The sequence below is a fragment of the Sminthopsis crassicaudata genome, chromosome 1, assembly GCF_048593235.1.
Source record: "Sminthopsis crassicaudata isolate SCR6 chromosome 1, ASM4859323v1, whole genome shotgun sequence".
In the NCBI taxonomy this organism is placed as follows: Eukaryota; Metazoa; Chordata; class Mammalia; order Dasyuromorphia; family Dasyuridae; genus Sminthopsis; species Sminthopsis crassicaudata.
Window position 1 is genome coordinate 81,161,844 of NC_133617.1, and position 26,500 is coordinate 81,188,343.

General features: G+C 42.5%; 1 protein-coding gene across 1 annotated transcript in view; it reads left to right on the forward strand.

Moving 5' to 3' along the window:
* TSNARE1 (t-SNARE domain containing 1) overlaps positions 1 to 26,500 on the forward strand; it is a 156,302-nt gene that overhangs the window by 20,205 nt on the left and 109,597 nt on the right. Inside the window, exons 3-4 of the mRNA XM_074276874.1 lie at positions 1,094 to 1,168; positions 3,113 to 3,184. Of these exons, the coding sequence (XP_074132975.1) occupies positions 1,094 to 1,168; positions 3,113 to 3,184 (147 nt within the window). The remainder of the gene's footprint in view (positions 1 to 1,093; positions 1,169 to 3,112; positions 3,185 to 26,500) is intronic.

The following is a 26,500-nucleotide window of genomic DNA, read 5'->3' on the forward strand; positions in this document are numbered from 1 at the left end:
CAAAATCTTTTGTTCCAAATTTTCTTCCCTTCCTTTCTCCTCCCCCTCCCCAAGATAACAAGCAACCCGATATAAATTAAACATGCACAGTTATTCTAAACATATTTCCATATTCATCATGCTGTTGTGCAAGAAAAAGCAAATCAAAAGGGAAAAAAAAACTAAGGAAACTAACAATGATAACAAAAAGGTGAGAATACTGATTTGATTCCTATTCAGTCTCCATAGTTCTCTCTCTAGATGCAGATGTCATTTTTTGTCCAAGTCTATTGGAATTATCTTGAATCACCACATTGTTGAAAAGAGCCAAGTTCATCACAGTTAATCATCACATAAACTTGTTATTTCTGAGTACAGTGTTCTCTTGGTTCTGCTCATTTCACTTAGTATCAGTTCATATAAGTCTCTCCGGGCCTCTCTAAAATCATCCTGCTGGTTGGTTGTTTCTTACAGAACAACAATATTCCATAACACCCATATATTATCACTTATTCAGCCATTCTCCAATTGATGGGCATCCATTCATTTTCCAGTTTATTGCCACTACAAAGAGGGCTGCCACAAACATTCTTGTGTCCCTTCCCTCATTTAAGATCTCTCTGGGATAACAACACAGTTAATTTGTATGCACAGTTTGGTGGCCCTTTGGGCACAGTTCCAAATTGCTCCCCAGAGTGGCTGGATCTGTTCAGAACTCTACCAACAATACATGAATGTCCCAGTTTTCCCACATCCCCTCCAACATCTGTTTCCTCGATTTTTGAATGAGAAGGTTGGATGGCCTTGAGGCCCCTTCTGGCTCTGGAGTTGTGATTCTTTATAGATCTGAGCTAAAAGGTACCACTAGTAACTATGAATATTGACAGTCTCAAACCTGTATTTTGCCAATGCTTTTTGTAGCATTCTTCTGGCATTAAACAATTTAATCCCATTCAGTCCATCAAGGCTTTATTTTTGGAAATAACTGCACAAGTTCAGGTTCCAGAATCCCTTTGGTTTTCTAGGATGGAATGATAGTGAACAATGGTAAGCCTAAGGATACCTATTAAGCAGAGGAGTGCCCCTCATCTATTCTCTCCCTTTCTCCTTGCAGCAAGAAAACCTTCAGCTAGACCGACTAAGGAATCAGCTGTTGGATGTCCTCCAATGCTATGGAGCTGTCCAGAAGGTGAGGGCTCTGGGAGACTCGCCCCACTCCTCTACAGTGTTCTTAGGAGGAGTAATAATGACAAATATACCTTCCATTATATAGAGCTTTAAGTCTTCTCAGTTATTTTGTTCACTATGACTCTATAGTGATTTTTTGTGCATGGGTGGGGTTTTGTTGTTGTTTTGTTGTTGTTTTGTTTTGTTTTTACAGGTTTTACAGATTAAAAAAACCCCTTGAAGTTTAGATAATTACTGGGCTGCCCTGAGGGAAAAAAAATATGTAATAAAAAAGGTGTGGGTAGCCAGGAGCCCTGTGTGATTTGCTTTAAAAAATGATTCACATCTCTACAGCCCCTTTTTGAACAGTTTAGAGCTCATTCCCATTTTCTTAGTTTATCCAATCCTCACCTCACCCCAGGGATTAGGTAGGACTTCTTTTAGAATTGAGGTGGCCATAGTGCTGGATTTGGAATCAGGAGACCTCAATTCAAATCTCAACTTCAATACTTCCTAGTTCTCTGACCTTAGGCACTTTATCAAAAGACTGGACTGAGCCATTAATTGAATGACCCTGGACAAATCACTTTGTTAGTTTCCTCACATGTAAGATGGACTTAATAATACTTTTACTTGCAATCTCAATCTCCCAGGTTTTTTTGAAAAAACTCTAGGTTTTAGGTTCTAAGGTTCTTTCCAGCTCTTACATTCTATGATCAAGTTCCCTTTCAGCTCTGATAGTCTATATTCCAATATAAAATGCCTTCCAGTTTTAACTTGCTATGATCTATGTTTTGTCATCTCAGAGATCTGTTGACAAAGTTTTGTTGGCTTTTCAAAGCTTCTTAATCTTCCCAAAGGTTTCTATCCTAAGGTCCATCTCTATACATATTATGCTTCCATTCCAAACATTATACAATGACAAGACTAATATTAAGACCACAGGCTCACATTTTTATAATGTACTAAGGTTTAAAAAGTGCTTTCTTTAGAGTAACTCTGTGAAGAGATAATGCAAATATTATCATATCCATTAATATAGTAGGGAAATCTTAAACTACTTCTGTGGAAGGGGTTGGCTTTTTGCTGTTGTTATTGTGGATCTACACAAATCATCCCATTTGAGCCTGGCCCAGGACTTTCTTGAAGGTCAATGAATATAGGGCATAGCATGCTGGAACTAGAAGAGCTCTTAAAAGACAAAATGACAAAGATAAAAGGGAACTTACATGTCATCTAGTCCATTTCTGCCTCTCATTTAAAGGTAGGAAACTGAGGCTCAGATAGGGGAAAGATTGCTCTTAGACTTGGGAGCAGAGGCTGACTCATAGGTGGAATTTATTATTATTATTTTTTTTTTGCTGTATCATGGGAAATCAGTGAATGCTTGTTGAATAGTGCTAAATTGAATTAGTTTTGTAAGGGACCTTGTTTCAGTTTTTACAGATAAGAAAGTTTTACAATAATTTTATAGATCTTACAGATTAAAAAAAAAACAAAAACAAAAAAAAAAACAACTCCCATCATGGTAGGGTTTAATAATATAACAAGAACAATAACAGTTCACATTTCTGTGAGTCTTTAAACCTTCCAAAACACTTTTCTCACAACAGCCATGTGGGGTAGAGAATGTGAGTATTATTATTCCCATTTTGCATGTAAAGATAGTAAGGCTCACAGAGGTGAAGGGATTTATGTGCAGTCAGAGAGCTAATAGGTATTGAAAATCAGATAACCTCTGGTCTGGTTGTTTCTATGCCCTAGGATTGTCTCTCAAAGCCATAGAGCTGTCTAATTATTGATTCAGGGCTAAAGCTCATGTTCCTCCCTCTGAGGCCATTTCCATTCCCTGGGGGAGGATGGGTGGTAGGGAGTCAAATGGGCATGGTTATGTCTGTGGGCCTAGCCAGAAGCCCTCTATTTACTCACTTCCTTGCTCACCACCTCTCGTTAATTTGTCTGCCAGAAAATAACGGAGAAGTCCAAGACCTCCCTTCCCCTGGTGGCCACAGCTGGAGCACAGAGGAACAGAAGGCAGGTGGGTCTCATGCACGTGGTCGGGGAGTCTGCCCCGATGTACGCAGTGTAGGGATGGAGAGTTGGGGCTGTAGGGCAGTAATATAATCATCTCTTCTCCTGGAAGCATGAGGGATATGGAGGAGGAGAAGGAGAGAAAGGAGATGGGTTTTCCAATCTAAAGAGTCTCCCTCTTGAGAGGAAGACTTTACTCTTTATATGTTGCTTTCGGTCCAGTAAGAAGAGATTGGTCTCCCATGATCCTCAGGAGGCGGGATACTCCAACATCAGTATCCTGGGGTGGAGGAGGGAGGAAGGGGATAAGCTACTGAGAGCCTATCTGACATCTCTATCTGATAGATATTTCCCTGGGCGCAGGCCCAGTGAAAAACAAAGGCATGGTGTATGTTATAGCTCTGGCCATTTACAGAGTTAGGACTCGGCCACTATGTGGGCTCTAACAGGGGAGCTTTCCCCATAGCTTGTTCAGAATCTGACTTCCATACTACTTCCAGACCATCTATTTCCACACCATGCTGCCTATACACTGGCCATCATCTCTGTCTTCCCTCCCCTGAACCCCCAAGCTTGAACTCTGCCCCGGGACAAAAAGCCTTCTTATATGAAATCAGACCTCTGTATCCTTATGGCCATCTTCCCATGAGATTCCCCTTGTACTTCCCTTTCCCTTCTCTTCCCCACCCTTTCAGTTCCCATTTTGGAATATAAACTACTTGAAGGCTAGGATTTGTATTTGTATACACAATATTTGTCAAGCACATAATTAGTACTTATTAAATGCTCATTATCCATCTGTCTGTCTATCTATCTGACACTGTCTGTGTCTGTTTCTCTGCCTATGTTTTTCTGTCTGTCTGTTGGTCCCTATTTTCCCGTCTGTCTGCCTCTCAACCTAGACAACGGTTTCTTTTCAAAACAAGGTTAGGACTCAATCTTGGAAGTCAGCTGGCTCATGTGGAAATCAAAACTGTGAACATATCTTTATTAGGATTCCCCTGTGGTGTACTAGGTTGACTGATCAAGAGATACTTATATCAAACCCATCCAGTCCCAAAGGAGAAGAAAAAGATGCCAAATAATCCAGATTTACCTTATATAACACTAAAAAAAATTCCTTGGTGGCACAGTAGTAAGCAAATATTATAGGGCACCATTAGCTCAGATCATCACCAAATATCAAGTTTTTTAATTAGATAATTATGAGAATATAGTTTATTCATTCATTAATTTATTAATCTGTTTAATTTACTTTTAAATAGCAAGGTTTAGTTATAATAAATCAATGTTTTCATAGCAAAAGGCCATGGAATCTACCTGTAAGCCAGCAAAAGTCTGTAATGGAGAAGCTCAATTATCTCATTTATGAATTGTGCTTCTATTGATACCTTTTTAAATTTTTTTTTGGTACAGCTGTCTTTATTATATAGTAAATGCTTCTGCCTTGATTGAAGCCCTTCATGCATGACATGGCTAGGACTAGATGGCCACTGATGTCTCTCCTAGCTCTAAATTTGTGATTCCGTAGAACATTAGGAGAGTGCAATTTTACTAGAAATTTCTAATTCATGGGTATTGCTCCCAGGATTCCAACTGAGTAAATGTTTTTAAGCTAACAGAGTCCATTAACACAGAGGGTCTTATTTGAGCAAAGATGTCCTGAGCCTTGGGAACAGACATGAAAACAAGAGGGTGATTCACACATTAAAAAACTGTCTTTTCCTGTCTAGGCTGTTGGCTGATGTCTTCCATTTTTCTTCTCTTATGTGGATATTAAAGAGTATTAGAGAAAAACAATGGGGCTAACCAGGAAGCTTTTCAAGTGTTTTGCTCCAAGGGACCACATTGTGATGTTGAGGAAGACTCCTATTCCTCAGTTCAAATCAGGTCTCAGGCACTTGCTCTGTGACTGTGCATGTCACTTAACCCTGTTTACCTCAGTTTCCTCATCTGTAAAATGAGATGGAGAAGGAAATGGAAAATCACTCCAGCACATTGCCAAGAAAACCCCAAAGGGAATCACAAAAAGTTGAACAAAGCATAAGGGCACTCTGTACCCTCTCTGGAAAATTGCCCTTTATCTCATCATCATCATTTGTCATGGGTAGAAGGAGGCTGCATTAGCCTCCTTGTGGCTGGTCAAGCATGATGACCATAATATAGTAAGTTTATATTTTTGCAATGCTTTATTTAAACTCTACAATATACTTTTTCCCACCAACTTTGTGAGGTAAGGAGTCTAGCTGTTATGATTCCAGTTCTATAGAGGAGAAAACAGAATCTTGAGAGATGATTTACTCAGGATCACACTGAAAGAAGGGACTATAATTTCAGCCAGGTGCCAAGTGCCAGCTTGACATTGTGCCTAAGGCCTTGGACTTGGAGCCAAGAAGATGTGGGTTCAAATCCTGCCTTTGACACTAGCAGTGCAAGCTTGAGCAAGTAATTTGGCTCTCTGTGCCTCAGTTTCTTTATTGGTAAAAGGAAAAAGATACTTGATGGTCTTAACGTTCCCTTCTGATTCTAAATCTTTATGATCCTGATTCCAAGACTATTGGTCTTGGTGCCTATTATTGTAAAAGTTGAGTATAACCTAGTCCTTGCACTTATATGGCATTTATGGTCATTTGAATTCACAGCAACAATGAGACAATGCATAGATAAATGCATTTTATTATTGATTTGGTTCATTAGAAAGAGTTCTTGGAACCAAAGCACCTGAGTTTTAATCCTCATCCTTCCACTGACTACTTAAATGACCTTTAGCAAATCTCTTTGGTTCCTTTGTGTCTCAGTTTTCCCTAACTGCAAATTGAGGGAGTTGAACTAGATAATCACTTCCACTATAAACACTGTGATCCTTCACTTTGATAAAACACATTGTATAGCTTCCTTTAAGTGGGTCTGACAAGTTGAGAAAGTTGATTTTCTTGGCCAGGATGTATTCAGAAGCCAAAGTGGGTTTTGGATTATCTCTAAATATTCAAAGGCTGCCTGCCCCCGAGCCAAAGGTATTTTGTGCATTTTGCATAATTTCTAGAAGGCCAGAACTCCCACTTTGCACTCTGCACTTTCTCAAATTGCCTACAGAGCAAATTGCCCACTCTTTCCATACCAGGGAAGTGTGATCTCCACTAACTCTGGGAGGGTAAGGATGGGATGGAATATTTCAGGAGGAGGGGAGAAAGGCTAGAAAGCTCTAGAGAACACTTGGAAATTGATGGGAAATGACTTTAGTCAATTCCTGGTTCCACCCAGTGCTTATTAGCTCTGTAGTTCTGGAGAGTCAAAATCTGGACTTAGCTCATTTCCTTCTTTTAGATGAGTGTAATCATTATATTTCCTGCCCCAGGGTTAGGGTGAGGATCCAAAGACATGCATGTCAGGGATTGGTATTGGGAGCCTCAGGGCACTATATAAATATAAATTCTTGTTATAAGAAGCAACAAGAATATCTTTGGTGAGGAAAAACACTCTGTAGATCTTAAAGGGTTCATTAAAGTGGGAGTGGGTATTGTTATTAGTGGAAAGAATGCTGAACACTTGAATTTAAATCTTAGCCGCTATGTGACTCCAGCCAACTCACGTTTTTCTTTTAAGAGCCTCTGCTTCCTTCATCATTCCTTCATTATCTACCTTGAAGAAATGCTATGTTGTAGGGCACTTTGCAAGTAGTAAGGGATCACAGATATGGGAGTATTATTTCCCTCTATTTGATGCTGGAGTCTGAGGTGATCCCTGCAAGCACACTTGGAATCATAGTCTTCCATGCAGATATGCTGGGCCCTCTGGGAGAGAATGCCTGAGGATTAGTCTGGCTGGCCAACAAGGCATTCTTCAGAGAGATGGAGACCTCTGGGCCAAGGTCACATCTGGTCCCTTTCTAGAAAGATGCGTTTCTTTCTCAAAACCTCTCTTGCTCCTGAGCTTTCCCTCCATTTCTGTTTCTGCTCTTGTCACCATCAGCATTGCTCTATAAGTTTTTTTCCCCTCTTTCTTTGGGTCTCTCCTTTGCCTCCTAGGCCCTGTCATTATCCTGTGGCTGTTGTCTGTCCAGAGAGTTAGGGGAGGGTAGACACAGTGGTTCCTTGGTGTTTACTTTGATAATCTCATTAACCCCAAGCCCACTGCCCAGCATGGTTCACAGAGTGTTCGGCAATCCAGAAGACCCCTGCTACATGCAGTTCAGCTCTTGAATCACAAAGATGAAAAATGACACAGTCATTTCCTCTGAGGTACTTGTCAAGCTAGTAGGATACATGCTCTGGCTACTTAACATTTCAAGGTTGGCTATAATAACTCTCCAAGATAGTCTAAATTACAAGGGATCTGCAGTCTGCATCAGGGTAGGATGTTCTCAGATCAATGAAATGATTTGAAAATATTTGTTCTTTTAGGGTCTGAAAGCAATATATACATAAATAAGTGAGTACAAGATTTATGTAAAGTCAATACAAGGTTATTTTAAAATAAGAAAGGCACTAACATTTGGGGGAATCAATTTATGATCCGTTCATTAATTCAGCAGGCATTTATTGTTTATATGCAAAGGAGAACCATATGCACACCAGTACGTCTGGGCAATTCAAAGTGTAAATTTTAATAGTTCACACATCAGTGGGAAGTTAAGTTTTCTCAATGATTATTCTGTGAGATAAGTGAGGCTGATATTATTATTCCCATCTTACAAAGGAGGAAACAATGGAGGCTCCGACTCTCAAAGAAGTAAAATGACTTGCCCAGATTACAAAAGTGACGAAATTAAAATGCAAGTTTCTTAATGTCATCTGTGCTCATTGCTTCCCTCTTTGCCATACCACTCCCTACCTTCATGAAGCTCGCTGTCTAGAGAGCAACAAAAGTCATACAGAAGAGGATTATACAAGAGTATAATAGCATGTGTTAGATGCAAAAGAGACCTGACAAAGGTGCCCTCAGAAGAGATCATTTTCAGCATCTTGATTCAGGGAGAATCAGGGAAGAAATCTTGGGGAGGTGACATCTAAACTGAGTCTCCAAGGAAAAGGATTTCAGTAGGTCAAGGTAAGGAAGTGGTACGTACCACAGATGGGTGATGGCGTGTGTGAATATTTTGTAATGAGAGAAAAAGAAAAAAAAGCAGAGGAAGGCTTGTAATCCCCTTTGGCTGAAATGTAAAGTGCATAGAAGGATGAATAATGTGATATGTCTAGAACAGGCTGTTAAAACTGTCCAGACTTTTGGTACAGTTTCAGTAATCGTGTTCCTTATGATTAGCTGCATCTCTTCTATTTGACCCCCATGGATTTCTCCTTGCCATATCTGTTGTCCCTCTAAAATATCTACTCTTACCTTTTCCCATGACTCATAGTCTCAGGGTCAGTCTTGCTGTGCTCTCCAAGGTTCTGGCCACCTCTCAGCATCCTCTCATCAACTGCTTAAATTTCTGAAGTGATCTGATGGGGTGGAGCAAACAGACTTGTTCCCTGAGATCTGTAAGGGTAATAAAACTAGGAGCAAGGCCAAAAATCCCCAGAGAATCGAATTTAAGCATTAGTGCTTAACCATCAGCACTGTTCCAGGTTAGCACAGAGAAGCAAACTGAGAGCACTCAGGAGGCAGGAAGTTCCCCATTCCTGGAGTTGTTCAAAAGATGGTTGAGTGACCTCCTGGGAGGGATGCTGTCAAGGCTGTTCATCCATGTGGTGGGAAGTTGGCTTTGTTAGCGATTCTTAACCTTCTTGTGTCCTGACCTTGAGAGTTCTGGGGAAGGCTATGGACCCCTTCTTAGGGTGATGTTTTTAAATGCAAAAAGTAAAATCCATTGGATTAAAAAAGAAACAACTAATTTTGAAATATAGTTGTTGATATATGTTTGTATACACATGTGTGTATATATATATATATACATGTATTATCATTATATTATCATCTATATCTCTCTATGTATATATGTATGTATATCTATCTATCTAGTTCACAGAGCCCAGGTTAAGAACCTCAGGAAATAGTCTCTGAGATTTCTTCCACTTGAGATTCTGTTATCTTATGACTGATTACTGTTGTCCAAAAATGGAACATAATTCCTTACAAAAGAGGTGGTTCCCCCTCCTTGGAGATTTTCAATCAAGGCTGAACGATCAGCCATCTAATATGGGACATGTAACACTGAGAATTTTCCTTTTGTGTACAAGTCATGCAAGATGGCTGCTGGAGTGCTTCTCATCTCTTAGATTCATCAATTCTGGAATTCTCATGCACTGAAGCTTAGTAGTAGAGATAATAGTTTGGAGTCAGGAGGACATGGGCTCAATCTGATCTCTGACATTTAACAGATATATGAACCAAATAGACAAGTCACTTTTTTTTTTTGTATTGCACTCTCTTCCTCTGTAAAATGGGATTACATTGCCTGCCTTTTTTTTCTCGCTCAGGTCTCCTGTAAAAATTATTAACTTTAATGATAAAAATAAATAAATAGTAATATAAATAGTAGGATTTAGTTCCTTCTATAAATGCCTCAGAAAGTCTGGGAATGATGAGGCTGCTCTAATGAATCAGGGAGGGAGCTTCCTGGAGGATGTGGTATCTGGAGAGGCAGAAAGGGCTTTAGAGGGGATTATTGCCCCATGTTACCAGATGATTCTTTACGTAAAGGGCCCTAGACTGGGTGGGTCTGAACCTGGGTAGGCTTGAAGAATGAAAATTTTCCCCAGAATTGACTTTTGCAAACTAGCTGTATGACAATTGGTAGGACCGGTTAGCCTCGTTGTATACAGTATAAAAGTAATCATATTTCAACACACACAGTTGTGAGGAAAACTTTGTAAACGAGTAAACGCCTTGTTAATAAGAATGATTTCATCTTTGTCTTTGTGACCTTAGCACCTAGCATAATTCCCAGGACAAGGAATGCGTTGAATTAATGCTTATTGATTGATTGATGGATAGACTAGTAAAAAAGGCCCTACAATTAGAGTGGAGACCTGGATGTGGACTCTGGCTCTAACATTTGTTCTTGACATGATTTTTGGATAAATCTTCCCTTCTCTGAGGACTAGATGACTTCTGAGGTCCCTTTCAACTCTAAATAATACTAAATGCTTAATGGAAATGTGTTATTAATTAATCAGGTAAGCATTCTCTCCCTTTGCCTCCCCCCACAAATCTTTGAGGAAATAACTCTGGGTCCCGTAAAATCAGTCCCCTACTTTCAAAAGCTGTGGCAAGGGATGGGGGAGGGGTTGGCCATTGGCTTGGGTCCAGCCTGCCTCCCCCTTTCTCCCCACCCCATATTCATGGGCTGCTCACTTCCACCCACTCTAGGAAAGACGAGGATGATAATTATTGCTTTGAAATAGTAAAGCTTGTCAATGACTTTTTCTTTCCCTTTCCTATAAACTCTTTATTCCCATTCATTCATTTATTAATTTATTTTTCACAAATCTCTCTGCCCACTTTCTTCTTATGCTTGGGTGAGAGGGAACATTCCAGTCCATGTCTAGGAGAACACAACCAGAGTGGATATGGGACTCTGTGGAGGGAGGCAGAAGAACTGGGTTCAGGTTTCAGCTCCAGTGCTGGGTTCATGGTATGACTCTGGGGCCATTATGCTTATCATCTCTTCAGTGTCCCCAGCTGTAAAATGGGAATAATCATACTTCTCCTAGCTTCCTCTCAGTGTTGTGATGAGACCCTAAAGGACAAGACGAATGATAGCTATAGGCTATTGTCCACAAGTGCCATGTGAAGGACTCCCAGAGGACTTGACGAATCACATTTCACCTTTAACATGCAGAGTTGATTGAAATAAGTCTCAGGAAGAGATTGGCTTAGCTATCTAAAACTTCTGATTGATTCATAGGCTGATGAGATTCTCACAACTATGAAGGCTCAATGAGTAGCCCCTCCAGAGCTAACTCCCCAGTTTCCATTCTATGTAGGATGTAGGGAAGATGGTTTCCAGAAGACAGTTGACTACTCATTCCTAGTATTCTTGGGATAGTCCTAAAGGGATGAGTTTCTAAGTATTATTCACAAACCTCCACCTTTGTGCCTCCCAGTTACAATAGCCATGACTTAATTAGCTTTTTCAGATTTCAGATTTTTCATTTTATGAATGAAATATTTGTTAAATGCATTTGACACATAGTAGACTCTATATAAATGATTGTTCCTTTTTCCCTCACCTTTTTTAGCAAAGTTATTTATTAAGATTATATAACAAGGATGTAGCAATGAAAACATTCTCCCCAGAAGCATGAGGTATATTCTCACAAATACATCCTAGGTCCATGAACCGGAAATCTCCAAACTAAAAGTTGTCCATGATTAGACTGATTCTCAGTTTTTTATGGCTGATTTAAAAGATATGATTAGATCTTCTCAGCCAATTACAATGTTTCCTATAAAAAGTCACTGGCCTTTTATCCAATAGCCAAAATCCTATAATCCTCTCAAATTAATTAAGGACTTAAACAATTTTAGTTTAAACTTAGTATTGATGGATTGATTTCAGTGGAGATATTCAGGTCTACTCTGATTACATTAATTGGGGTAGAGGTAGAATCCTAGCCTTATTGTCATTGAATACAACATTTAAAGAATGTTTGTTGTGTTATATTGTAGTTTTCAGAGATTTTGAGAATCTAAAGGTCCATTTAATCCAGGAGACTAGGTATAGTAATGCAGTAGATAGAATACTAGGACTAGAGTCAGGAAAATCTGAGTTCAAATCTGGCCTCAGACACGCGTTAGCTGTGTGACCCTGGGCAAGCCACTTAACCTCTGGCTGCCTTAGTTTCCTCATCTGTGAAAGGAGATAAAAATAGCATTTACCTTTCGGAGATATTGTGAACATCAAGTGAGATAATATTTGTAAAAAGCACTTAGCACAAGACCTAGCATACGGTAGGCACTATATAAATGCTTATTGTCTTCCCCTTCCAAACTCATTATTTGAGAAGAAGCTTTGTTATATACAGTTCAATCATTCTATGACCCAGAGAGACTGAGGCCGGCCTAAAGTTACCTAGTGAGTTGTGGGGAGCCCCAGAAAATGGTGGTCATGTTATTGAAGTGGCCCGTGCTCCCTGAGAATAGGTCTGGAGACGAGGCGCTGCCTCAGCTTCTTTCTTCATGACAGGATGAATGGTGATTTTCCCGTTTTGAAATAATGATATCCATCGGGAGAACAACATGGTAAATATGTGTGAAATCCAGCTTCAGAGCACAGATAAGGGCCTTTCTATGCCCAGGGGAGGTGCAGGAGATGGAGAACGATGGTTAACATTATGCATGAAGTTTCTCAACATCTTTCTTTTCCTCCTTGAAAACATCTTTATGGAAAACAATAATCATCTCCAGCAGCAGCATTTCCCAAATCAAAAAGAAATAGAGATTAATGGGCAGCAGGGATGGTCAGGCACAATTAGATGTGGGGATAATCCTAGGCAGGGGACAGTCCTTGACTTTTGATTTTGAAATTTCCCTGTTACATCCTTGAAAATTTAAAACCAGCTAAGCTGGGTAAGCAGGCAAAAGCGGCATTTATTTGTAGATTCTCAGAATCATTAAATCTTAGTGTGTTCAAATCTCAGAATCTTCCTGTCAGTGTTAGATTCCAGCCACAGAATGAGTTCAAAACCTCAGAATCTTAGATTAAATGTTTTATTATTTCAAATTATTTAGCAAAACATTAGAATCAGCTTTATACAGTCACTGAATCTCATGATTACAAAATTTTAGAGTCTTGGAATAAGTGTGACAATCCTAAAATCTTTGAAACAGCAACAGGATGTTAGAGTTTGAGAATCTTAGAGTCACTGAATTTTAAAATCTTGGAAACAAAATACCAGTTGCTAATTGGGGAAAGGCATTAGTGATTGGAGGCTTTAGAGAAGAAATGCAAATTTAGAGATGTCAAGGGCCTTATAGATCATCTAATCCAATCCCGTCATTTTACAGAGGAAGAAACTTTGGCCCTGAGAGTTAAAGTAACCTGCCCAATATAGGTAATTAGTAACAGAGTCAGAATCAGAACCCAAATTGGTCCTTGTTCAGAATCATTGTTCTTTGCACCAAACTTAGTCTCCTTTCTTTTGGTATCTTGCAGCAAGTAGTATCTGAATTGGACTTTAACTCCAGGAAGGGAAGGAATTCAGTGTGAAAGCAGAGAAGAGATGCATCTTGAGCATAAGCAGCAATATGATCAAAAGTATATAGATCTAGGCAAGTTCAAAGGTTAATTGGGGCACAGAGAATCATTAATGTGGTTTGCCTAGAGCATGGGATTTGAGGATAGGAGCAAGTTGAGATAGACAGAAGGGAGAGGATGGAACTAGTGTGGAGGGTCATGGATGTCAGTCAAAGGAGCCCATGTATCCCTTAGGCAGTAGGGAACCAGTGGAGATTCTTAAGTAGAGAAGTGACATGATGATCTATGCAGATCTATGCAGAAAAGAGATTAGTTTAGAAGCTCTGTGAAGGATGCATTGGAGGAGGGAGGGAAGAGGGAAGACTCTCTGGATGGGTAGCACTAATATTCTGTGTAACATGGTGTCAGTAGGGATAGCATGGAGGGGTATGGTTATGAGAACTTCTAGAGGTGGAATCTTAGGGAGGACTTAGAAGTAGGGGAGAAAGCAGGCTTATGGGATAAGGATTGCTATTTTAGCAATGCCCAAAGTATGTTTATCTCAGAGGAAATTCAGAGAGAAATTGTGTAGGAAAGAGGTTGTCACCAGATTGTCAAAGAATGCCTTGACAGCAACTCCAAATTTAATTCCCTTCTAATATAACTGATGAGCCATTTGAGTGTCTTATGTGTTGATCTGTATCTTTTTGTGGGCTCTTGTGGGTCTTCTATCTTCTGAAGTGTATGTGTGTGTATGTATATGTGTGTGTATGTGTGTATGTGTATATGTGTGTATGTGTGTGCACGGTATATGTGTGTGTATGTGTGTATGTATGTGTGTATGTGCATACATGTGCATGTGTGTATATGTGTATGTGTGTGCACGGTATATGTGTGTATGTGTATGTGTGTATATGTGTATGTGTGTGCACGGTATATGTGTGTATGTGTATGTGTGTATATGTGTATGTGTGTGCATGGTATATATGTGTGTATGTATATGTGTGTATGTATATATGTGTATATATGTATGTGTATATGTGTATGTGTGTGCATGGTATATGTGTGTATGTGTATGTGTGTATGTGTATGTATGTGCATGGTATATGTGTGTATGTGTATATGTGTATGTGTGTATGTGTATGTATGTATGTGGGTATATGCATATGTGTGTATATGTGTATGTATATGTGTGTATATATGTGTGCATGTGTATATGTGTATGTGTGTGTGTCTGTGTGTGTCTGTGTCTGTGTCTGTGTCTGTGTGCCTGTGTGCCTGTGTGTCTGTGTGAGTGTATGAGAAAGGAGGAGGAAGAAGAGGAAGAAATTGAAGGCGGGCCTATACTCAGCCTGCATTTGCGGCTGTAAATGCTTGAATGGGAACCAAGTCCCCTTTACTCATTTTTTGAGGAAATTAGGATATGAATTATAGCCTGAATATTTCAGGAGATTTTCCTGGAGCAGTAACTTGTTTTAAGGGTAATACATTAAAGAGAGAAAGCAATCCTCTTGGGCTTGGTTCCCAGGATCAGGTATATTCTGGGTGAACCTGAATTTTTTGAGAAACTCTGGGTCATGTTTATACATAGAATATTGTAGCCACATGTTTGTTCCATTTCCTTAACTTTACTTAGGCTATTCCCATACCTAGAATGTTCTCCCTCCTCTTCTTCTATTCTTGGAATCCCTTATTTCATTGAAGGTTTAGCTCAAATACCAATATCTACATTAATTAAACTTTTCTCAATGCTAGTTCCTTCCCTCCAACCAATTTCTGTTTGTTCTTTCTCTATTTTGTATGTACTCATTTGTGTAATGCTATTTTCTATCCATTTGTAAGGTTTTTGAGATCAAAAGTTGTTGTTATAGTTATTTTTGCATGCCTAGTGCATGGTACTAACCCTGGCCCATGGTATTTGATGATTATTAATTTAATTTAATTGGATAATCCTGATGACAAAGAGTTCAACAGTGGATGGCTGTGTGAATGGTGAAGTTCCCACCAATATCATGAAGGAAGAACAGTTTAGGGGGCTAAGAACTTATATCCCAGTATAGTGTTTTGCCCTCAGAGTTCAATCAAAGTCAATCAGTACTGTGGTTGATTTAGAAGTCTTCTGAAAGAGGTGGGTGTAGTCTAACATGGACTTGGTCAAAAGAAGAAGTATCAACAAAGATATTTTCAGGGACACATCTGTTGCTGATCTTGTGGCGCTGATTCATTATCCCCCAAAACATGCAGTGTCCTTTGTAGCCTAAGGTCCATCACTGTAGGGTTGCACAGGGTCCCATCCAACACAGGGAAATCTAGATATATAGGAATAGAATTAGAAATACTGGCACTCCAGCCTCTATACTACTGTGCCATGAGGAGGTCTCACTTGGCTCTCTTAGCCTCTCTCTTCCCAGAGAAACAGCTTCGCAGCAGTAGTAGAATGAAATAGCCTGAAATGCCTGCCCACTGACTTTGATTCTCCTTATTTTAAGGATCAAATGAGATTATTCTATTTAATTCAACAAACGTTTATTAAGCTGCTACTACTTTGGATACAAAGGCCCAAACTAAATAGTACTTGCTCTGGGGGTGTTTAACTTCTCTCATGGTTTTCATCATGTACAAGAGTTAGTAAATTAAAAATAGTTTGAAGAGTGAGAGGGTGCCGATAAGGGGGGTGAGGGATCAGTAAGGACCTCATGTAGGAGGTGTTGCTTAGAGTTCTGTTCTGAAAGATGGCAAAGAGCTGTTAGAGCAAAGTGGTAGCAAAGAGGTGACTTAGAATCATTTTCCTGAGTTCAAATCCTACTCCCCACATTTATTATCTGGGTGACCCTGGACAAGTAAGTCACTTCACACTATTTGTCTTAATTCTTCAGGTGTAAAATAAGTCAGAGGAGGAAATGGCAAACCACTCTGCCAAGAATCCCCCCTTCCACATCCCACAGCGAAGTCACAAAAAGTCTGAAATGACTGAACAGTCAACACCAGCAAGGACTCTTTAAGACAGTGATGAGGAGAGAGAACATGAGGAGGGAGGAGTTAGAATGTCATGTACAAAGGAGGACTTGTAGTGGTCTGGAAGGGAGAGTGCATGAAGAAGAGTAATAGAAATGACCAGAAAGTCCAAGAAAAGCCCTTTTGGAGAGGGCTGTAAATGTCAGCCTAGTATCTGGAGACAATAGAGAACCATTAAAGATTTTTGAATAGTGCAGTGACATAGGATCTTATTAACAAAAATCTAGAAATGAAAGAGACTCAGAGGTGGCCATCTTGTCTGTTTGTTTAGATGAGGAGCCAAACCTTTGTTTTACTGATGAAGCACCCTTAAAGAGAGATTCAGCCCCAAGTCCTTGGTTTCCAATGGTAGAGCACTTTTCCTCCATTTCATTTTACCCGAGATAGACTTAGTGTTTTGAGTAGTATACATCTGGCAGCTATGCAGAGAAGCCATTGGATAGGGGGAAACCTGGAAGAAAAGGAAACTCTTGTTGTCCAGGTGAGAGGAAAGGGCCGAACTGTGACTGTGACTGAGTGAGTACTGAGGTGAATGAATGTGAGGGGTACAGATGAGTGTGGGGTTGCAAATCTGAGTGACTTGAAAAAGATGACAGTATCAGCTATGAAAATGAAGAAATTAGGAAGAGGTCAGTTTAGGGAGAAACTTAGTGATTTCCGTTTTGGACATGTTGAGTGCAGGATACCTATGGGATATCCAGAGAGAGCTCCCCAGTACTAGGCAATTACTCATACTATTCTGGAGTACAGAGAAAAAATCAGGACTGAATATATAGGTTTAGGAATAATCTGCAGAGAAATATGATAATTGAACCCATGGGAGTTGATAATATATGTAAAGCACTTTGTAAACTTAAATCTCTGCATAAATGTCAGCTATTATTATCCTTCCAAAAAAATTAGAATCTTTTGATTCTTCATCTTGTTGTGGAGATAGAATCCTCACCAGCCCTGCTCAGGGACCAAGTTTGTGAGGGAGCAGTACCATGGAAAGCGCCTGGGCTCCTGAGTCCAGATGGACCTTCTTGGCATTCCTCACACATGTCCTTCTATCTCCCATTTCTGTGTCTTTGCAAGATTATTTCCCATGCCTGGAAAATGCTCCCTCCTCACTTCTGCCTTGAGACCATTTAGCATGAATCTCTCTTCTCCTTCCTCTACATTTCACAGCCCCCCGACACTCCTTTCCCCTTCCCTAGCTCCTACTTTATTCCAGGCTCCATTAAAGTGGTTGGCCCTTCGAATCTAACCTCAAGCCTTTCCATTAATTAACCTCATCTTCTTACGTCTTTTCCTAACTTTTGCTCCCAGCATTATCCTCTCCCTATTTCTAATCTTCAATATCGCCCTGGCTTCTGGTTTCTAATAGTCAGTCTACAAAGGCTTTCAAGTCCCTTAAACCTGTTCTAGAACCTATCATTCCCTCTAGCTATCACCATGTTATCTCTTCTCCTCTTTTCAGCTGTCTTCAAAAACTCCTATGGACTTATTCCCTCTGTTTCGTCTCCTGTCCCTCTTTTCCAGATCCTTTGCTACTTGACTTCTGATATCACTCAGCTGAAAAGTTTTTTCCCTAAAGTTACCAGTGGTCAATGGTCTGATGATCTTTTCTCAATTCTCACACTTTTCAACAGCATTTTGAGCCATTGAATGTCCTTCTTGGTACTCTCTTCTCTCTGAGTTTTCATGACACTGATTTCTCTTAGTTTTCCTCGTCTTTGACTTCTGTCTCCTTTGATGGATATGCAACTATGGATATGTCCCAAGGTTCCAGCTTGGGCTTCCATACTTCCATATCACTTAGTGACCTCATCAGAGATCTAATAATCTCAGGTGTTTAATTATCATGTCTATATAGGTGTTCCCCTTTTCTACATGTTTAATCCTAGTTTCTCTCTTGAGCTGTCTGTTGGATATTCAAACTGCATGTCTCATAGGTAAATTAAACTGATCCAAAAAGGCTGTTAACTTTCCCCACTAAAGTCACCTCTCTCCAAAACTTCTCCATTTTTGTAGATTCCATCATTCTTCCTTCACTAACTTTGTAACCTTATTATTGACAGAACTTAATTGTTGATAGGACCAGAGGTATATGGGGTATTCACAGAGGATTAGCGTTTTTTTAAAAGCCAACTAATTTTATTTTTTCCCTTTTTAAAAGTTTTATTTTATTAAAATTTTTATTTTCAAAACATATGCATGGATAATTTTTCAACACTGATCTTTGAAAAACCTTGTGTACCAAATTTCCCCCCTTCCCTACACCCCCCAAATGGCAAGTGATTCAATATATGTTAAACATGTGCAATTCTTCTATACATATTTCTATAATTATCATGCTGCACAAGAAAAATCAGATCAACAAGGGAAAAAATGAAAAAGGAAACAAAATGCAAGCAAACAACAACAAAAAGAAGTGAAAATGCTATGTTGTGATCTAAACTCAGTTCCCACAGTCTCTCTCTGGATGTAAATGACTCTCTTCATCACTTTAATCATCTCATTGTTGAAAATGGCCACATCCATCAGAATTGATCATCATACAGTATTGTTGTTGAAGTATATAATGATCTCTTGGTTCTGCTGATCTCACTCAGCATCAGTTGATGTAAGTCTCTCCAGGCCTCTCTGTATTCATCCTGCTGGTCATTTCTTACAGAACAATAATATTCCATAATATTCATATACCACAATTTATTCAGCCATTCTCCAATTGATGGGCATTCATTCAATTTCCAGTTTCTGGCCACTACAAAGAGGGCTGCCACAAACATTCTTGCACATACAGGTCCCTTTCCCTTCTTTAAAATCTCTTTGGGATATAAGCCCAGTAGAAACACTGCTGAGTCAAAGGGTATGCACAGTTTGATAACTTTTTGAGCATTGTTCCAAATTGCTCTCCAGAATGGTTGGATCTGTTCACAATTCCACCAACAATGTATCAGTGTCCCAGTTTTCCAATATCCCTTCCAATATTCTACATTATCTTTTTCTGTCATCTTAGCCATTCTGACAGGTGTGTTGTGGTTGTCTTAATTTGTATTTCTCTGATCAACAGTGATTTAGAATACCTTCTCATATGACTAGAAATGCTTTCAGTTTCTTTACCTGAAAATTGTCTGTTCATATCCTTTGACCATTTATCACTGGGGAATGAGCCGACTAATTTTCAAGGCTGCTTATTCACTTTTGACTTTTATGGGCCCCTCAGCTGTCACCCATGGCTCCAAAAAGCTATGGCCATACTGCGGTAAACCTTCTTGGAAGATAGGCTAAACCAGGTTAATGATAACTGACAAGATTCAAACCCTTCAGTGAGTTAGGGGGATGTCTGCTCCATGCATGTGAAAATTTTTCCCCAGCAGAATGGGGCAGATGAAAACATTTTGTTCCAAGAGCCATGAAGGCAGCCAAAGCAGGCACTAGGGAGTGCTTAGAGCTTGGTCAGACCTGAAAGATGCCAAGGTCATCCTCTACATCCTGGGCCATCGCCAGTTGTCCTGACTTTGGTCTTGCCGCTGGATGCTTCTGGATGAGAGAACAAAGCTGACGATATTGTTCAGCTCTACCTCACTTATAGCTGATTCATAAGCAAGTTAAAATGTAAACCTGTGATGTCATCGGTCCTCCTCCTTCTCACTCATCTCACCTATATAACCGGCTTCAAATTCTTGTGTGTGATCCTTACTTAGTGTCCTGGCCTTTGCACTCTCTCCCTGGCTATCTCTGAGACACAGAAAGATGATTCATGGGATCATAGATTTAAAGCAAGAAAGGACTTTGGAGATTGTCTGACCCAACACCTTCATTCTATAAAATAGGAAACCAAAGCCAAGGAGGTCCTGACCCAAAGTAACACAGAGAGCTTCAGAGGTAGAATTTGAATCCAGCTCGCCATACCTGGAGAAGACGGCTCCCTGCCCACAGCTTGGTTCTGTATGCATGTGAAAGGACGATCCACATAACACATGTCATGTGTCAAGTTTACAGGCAAAAAGTACAGTGGGAATTGGTGACAAACAACAGGGGAATCTTACTGAAGAAGCTTAGACTTGAGTCAGGTTCCTATGTATAGAGCATAGTAACAATTCCCATTTACATAGTGCTTTCAAGTTTAACAAAGCACTTTTTACACAACTATGAAGTAGGTATTCAAGTTATCATTATCTCCTCCACAGAGGAGGACAATGAGGTCCATCGAGGTCAAGTGGCCCCTGCTTACATGGTCAGTGAGTGTCAGATAGGGATAGCTATTGAGAATGTGGTATCTATACTGTAGGGAATTTTCTGAATCAAAACCCAAGGCTCCAGCACTGTTTTGACAATGTTATAGATTCCTCCCTGATTTTGTTCCTATACCTTTCTACCTACCCCTCAATCTCTCTCTCTCTCTCTCTCTCTCTGTCTCTCTCTCTCTTTCTCTCTCTCTCTCTCTTTCTCTCTCTCTCTGTCTCTCTGTCTCTCTCTCTCTGTCTCTCTCTCTGTCTCTCTCTCTCTCTGTCTCTCTGTCTCTCTCTCTCTTTCTCTCTCTCTTTCTCTCTCTCCATATATATATACATATATGTATATATATACACACGCACACACATGCAAGTGTGCATATAAATATATGTACATATACATGAATATGTATGCATGTGTGAGTATACATGTACATGTTGCTGTTTGACCCCATTTGCGGTTTTCTTGGTAAAGATATTGGAGTAATTTTGCCATTTCCTTATCCAGCTCATTTTATAGATGAGGAAACTGAGGTAAACAGGGTTAACTGATTTACTCATCATTACACAGCTAGTAGCTATGTATATGCAATGCATTCATATGTGTATATACATGAAATCCTGTACATATCCATGTATGTATGTATGTGCACACATTTATACACATGTGTATAAAATATTTTATGATTTGGCAAGCACTTTGCATATGTTATCCTATTTGATCCTCTCAACTAGGTGATGCTGAGAAAGGTTTTTTGACTTTCACAGGGCCATATCTTTCAGGTATCAGGGCCAAAACTAGACTTGGAGCTTCCTGACTCTAAGGCCAGCACTCTCTCCACCAGACATCTCTCCCTAGCAGAGATAGAGACACACACACACACACACACACACACACACACACACACATACACACACAGACAAAGAGAGACAGACAGACAGAGAGAAAGAGAAAGACAGGGAGAGAAAGCTCTCGAAGATGTCCTGGTATTGGTGATCCCTCATCACTGCTCTGCCAGAACAAAATGGGAGTGTTTCCATCATGCTGCAGCATGGTGTGGTTGGAAACAACCTGGAAAGACTGTCTGCAGCAAGGGGGCTTTGCATATGAAGATGAAGAGTGGATGGTGGCAGCAGGGACAGCTGGGATTCAGAAGGCCTGGGTTCCTTCCCAGCTCTGACTCTGAAGAGCCGTGTGATAGGAAGTTAGCTTCTTTCTGGCTCCATCATTGTTTATTTAAAGGAGGGAGCTGGGAACAAGGGAGAACACTAATGGTCACACCACTGGCTAGGTGATCTGCATTCCAAACCAGCCTTCATTACTTCCTAACTGGTTGGGCTTGGCCAAGTCTCTTATCCCTGAAATAAAATACATTGGGTTACAGAAGAAAGCACTTACATTGAAACAAAAGATTTTTTGTCAATTTTTTTTTTAATGAAGTTCATGGACACCAGGTAAAGAAGCCGTGTCTAAAGACTCTTCCGACTCCCAATAAATGTTCCCATGAACATTCTGAGTCCCAAGGTGCTGTCCATCTCCACCATGCCAGTTCAAGTATTCTGTGTTCTGACTTTCTGTTTTCCAACACTCCTCTGTCATCCAAGACCCTTCCGCCCCTGACAGTCTGAGTCGTCTATGACTGTTTGCTTACTTCAGACTTGAGTGGCCAAAAGAACTCAGAAGAACGGGGTTACGTGGGCTGGAGGTGCCTGTGGGATCCAGGCCTCTTTGGGTCCCTGCAGGAGTGACAGGCCTCTGTGGAGATTTTGTTCCATAGGCCAGGTGTGACTCACCTCCCAAGCCGAGGAACGTTGCAGTCTCGGCCTGCCACTGATTCATCCATCCCAGTGCCAGCTCCCAAATCAGGCTGGCCGCCTTTGCCAAGGGCCTGCAGTGGCACAGGTGTGGGCAGTATGAGTCACTCCTCATCCCATCTCAAAGGGGGCGCTTTCGTTGCCCACTCTCTTTGGCAGTCCTCATTTGGCAAAGGGAGACAGTTGCCCATGGGAAGTCCAAGTATTTGGATTGTAGCTTTCAAACTCCCTCCTTGTGGGATGCTTACCTGCCAGGGCCTCTGAAAAACATGGGAGCTTGCTTGGCATTTTCAGGTGGTCATGGCAGCTTTAGTTCCTCACTTCCTTTTCTTCAAGAGAAAAGAAGGAAGAAGATGAGTAAGACTATGTGTCTGGGATGTTTTTTTTTTTTCTGGGACTATTTGATATTCTTATATTTGTGTTTATGAGTATATGTCTGTATACTGTGTGTATGTGAGGTGTGTCTATGACATGTTTGTGGGTTTATGGCGCATTTATCAGGTGCTGTTTTCCCTATGAGTGGCCATGTACCTGTTATGTATGTGGAGGGATGCTGTGGTTTTCTGCTGTATTCATGGGCATGTATTTGTGCAAGTATGAGTTGTGAACTCTGAAATTCATTTCACTTCACTTCAAGAATCATGACCCCAGACCTTGGCATCCACCTTACAGATTACAGTAAGAGCTGCTTGAGAGTAGAGCTTGTTTTGCTTTTCCATTGGTAGTTTCAGCTCTTAGCATAATGTTTGGCACTTAGTAACTGTTTAATTTTTTTCCCATTCATTTAAATAAATATTTTTGAATAAATAAAAATTTAAATAAATAAATAAGGAGCCAGATGTCATGATAAGTTCAGGGATTAAAAACAGAAATAAAAGTCTCCCCTTCTTTGAAGGAACTTTAGTTTTCCTGGTCAAAAGCAATGTATATTTGGATGTCAATAGAAAGTATATATGGAAGATCTCTCTTTGTCTCTGTCTCTCTCTCAGTGGAAGTTGGGAGGAGCAAGAAGACTTGGTAAAATCAGTATTGGCTTGTAGGTAACAGTGTTTATATTAAGTTTTCAGGAGATGGGGGTGAAGAGGGAGAGGGTTCCTGGTGGGAGATGCCATGGGAGATGGGAAAAGGAGATGCGGATGTAGAAAATGGAATGTTAGGTCTGTGCCCCCAGACTTCTGAGTCTGAAGCTTAGGCTCAAGAATTGCAAAGGACCTTAGGTGCCAGGCCCCCGTCAGTCAGTCAGCCCACAGGGCTTCCATGGGCCAGACAAGGCAACTAGGTGGCTCAGTGAGAGAGAGAGTGGATAGAATCAAGACCACCTGAGTTCAAATCAAACTGGAAGAAACCTAAGTGTCGGGGTAAATGGCACCCTAGAACAGGATCTAGAATGTTAGAGCTGGAAGGGAACTTAGAACTTAGTGTCAAGAGTAAATGACATCCTAGAGCATAGGAAAATGTCGAAACTAGAAGGGATCTTAATGGTCAAAATTAATTAAAGATTTAGAAAGGTATCTGTGGCCATTGCAGACTAAGGTTCCTGAGTTCTAAAATCCAGAATCTCTGTTTTATAAATTTACTTAATTCTGTGTTTTCTCATTGTTCCAGTACTCAAAGGAATGGAGATTTCATTGTTGTAGGTCTTCCTAGGTTTCTGTGGCCAGAAGGACGTCTCCCCAATGAGCAATCAGAGGCTCTGGTCCTGTGTTTCTCAGGGCCGGGCTGGGTTGGGCCTTCAATGCCAGACCGCATCCATCATTAAGCCCCCATTGGAAGCCTTTCCAGTCTGGGAGGCTGAGTTTCCCAAAGTCACTGAAAGGTCGGGCTTGTCTCCATGGCCCAGGGAAGCATTGGAGGAAGACTTTATCAAGGAACTCACACACACACACACACACACACACACACACACACACACACACACACACACACACAAAACCACCTCTGTTAGTGAGTCCTCTTTTAAAAAGCCAGACTATATTTTTTTAAGTGGAGTAAAAACCAATGCTATTAAGGCAACCGAGAGGAAGAGTTGCAGTCTCCAAGTCCACAGTCTGTGGGGATAAACTCTGTGGGCCAGGAGCTCTATAGGCCTGGAGCTCTGTGGGCTGGGAGCTCTGTGGGCCGGGAGCACTGTGTGCCGGGAGCTCTGTGGGCCGGGAGCTCTGTGGGCCGGGAGCTCTGTGGGCCTGGACCTGTGTGGGCCTAGAGCTCTGTGGGCCGGGAGCTCTGTGGGATCAGCTCTGTGGGCCGGGAGCTCTGTGGGCCGGGAGCTCTGTGTGCCTGGAGCTGTGTGGGGATCAGCTCTGTGGGTCGGGAGCTCTGTGGGCCTGGAGCTCTGTGGGCCTGGAGCTCTGTGGACCTGGAGCTCTGTGGGGATCAGCTCTGTGGGTCGGGAGCTCTGTGGACCTGGAGCTCTGTGGGCCTGGAGCTGTGTGGGCCGGGAGCTCTGTGGACCTGGAGCTCTGTGAGCCTGGAGCTGTGTGGGCCGGGAGCTCTGTGGACCTGGAGCTCTGTGGGCCTGGAGCTCTGTGGACCTGGAGCTCTGTGGGGATCAGCTCTGTGGGTCGGGAGCTCTGTGGACCTGGAGCTCTGTGGGCCTGGAGCTGTGTGGGCCGGGAGCTCTGTGGACCTGGAGCTCTGTGGGCCTGGAGCTCTGTGGACCTGGAGCTCTGTGGGGATCAGCTCTGTGGGCCTGGAGCTGTGTGGGCCGGGAGCTCTGTGGACCTGGAGCTCTGTGGGCCTGGAGCTCTGTGGACCTGGAGCTCTGTGGGGATCAGCTCTGTGGGTCGGGAGCTCTATGGACCTGGAGCTCTGTGGGCCTGGAGCTGTGTGGGCCGGGAGCTCTGTGGACCTGGAGCTCTGTGGGCCTGGAGCTCTGTGGACCTGGAGCTCTGTGGGTCGGGAGCTCTGTGGGCCTGGAGCTCTGTGGGCCTGGAGCTCTGTGGGCCTGGAGCTCTGTGGGCCGGGAGCTCTGTGGGCCTGGAGCTCTGTGGGCCGGGAGCTCTGTGGACCTGGAGCTCTGTGGGGATCAGCTCTGTGGGTCGGGAGCTCTGTGGGCCTGGAGCTCTGTGGGCCTGGAGCTCTGTGGGCCTGGAGCTCTGTGGGCCGGGAGCTCTGTGGGCCTGGAGCTCTGTGGGCCGGGAGCTCTGTGGGCCGGGAGCTCTGTGGGCCTGGAGCTCTGTGGGGATCAGCTCTGTGGGCCAGGAACTCTGTGGGCCTGGAGCTCTGTGGGGATCAGCTCTGTGGACCTGGAGCTCTGTGGGCCTGGAGCTCTGTGGGCCTGGAGCTCTATGGACCTGGAGCTCTGTGGGGATCAGCTCTGTGGACCTGGAGCTCTGTGGGCCTGGAGCTCTATGGACCTGGAGCTCTGTGGGGATCAGCTCTGTGGACCTGGAGCTCTGTGGGGATCAGCTCTGTGGGTCGGGAGCTCTGTGGGTCTGGAGCTGTGTGGGCTGGGAGTTCTGTGGGATCAGCTCTGTGGGCCGGGAGCTCTGTGGGGATCAGCTCTGTGGGCCTGGAGCTCTGTGGGTCGGGAGCTGTGTGGGCCTGGAGCTGTGTGGGGATCAGCTCTGTGGGTCGGGAGCTCTGTGGGCCTGGAGCTCTGTGGACCGGGAGCTCTGTGGGCCTGGAGCTCTGTGGACCTGGAGCTCTGTGGGCCTGGAGCTCTGTGGGCCTGGAGCTCTGTGGACCTGGAGCTCTGTGGGCCTGGAGCTCTGTGGACCGGGAGCTCTGTGGACCTGGAGCTCTGTGGGCCTGGAGCTCTGTGGGCCAGGAACTCTGTGGGCCTGGAGCTCTGTGGGCCTGGAGCTCTGTGGGCCTGGAGCTCTGTGGACCTGGAGCTCTGTGGGCCTGGAGCTCTGTGGACCTGGAGCTCTGTGGGCCTGGAGCTCTGTGGACCGGGAGCTCTGTGGACCTGGAGCTCTGTGGGCCTGGAGCTCTGTGGGCCAGGAACTCTGTGGGCCTGGAGCTCTGTGGGCCTGGAGCTCTGTGGGCCTGGAGCTCTGTGGACCGGGAGCTCTGTGGACCTGGAGCTCTGTGGGATCAGCTCTGTGGGCCAGGAACTCTGTGGGCCTGGAGCTCTGTGGGCCTGGAGCTCTGTGGACCTGGAGCTCTGTGGGCCTGGAGCTCTGTGGGCCTGGAGCTCTGTGGACCTGGAGCT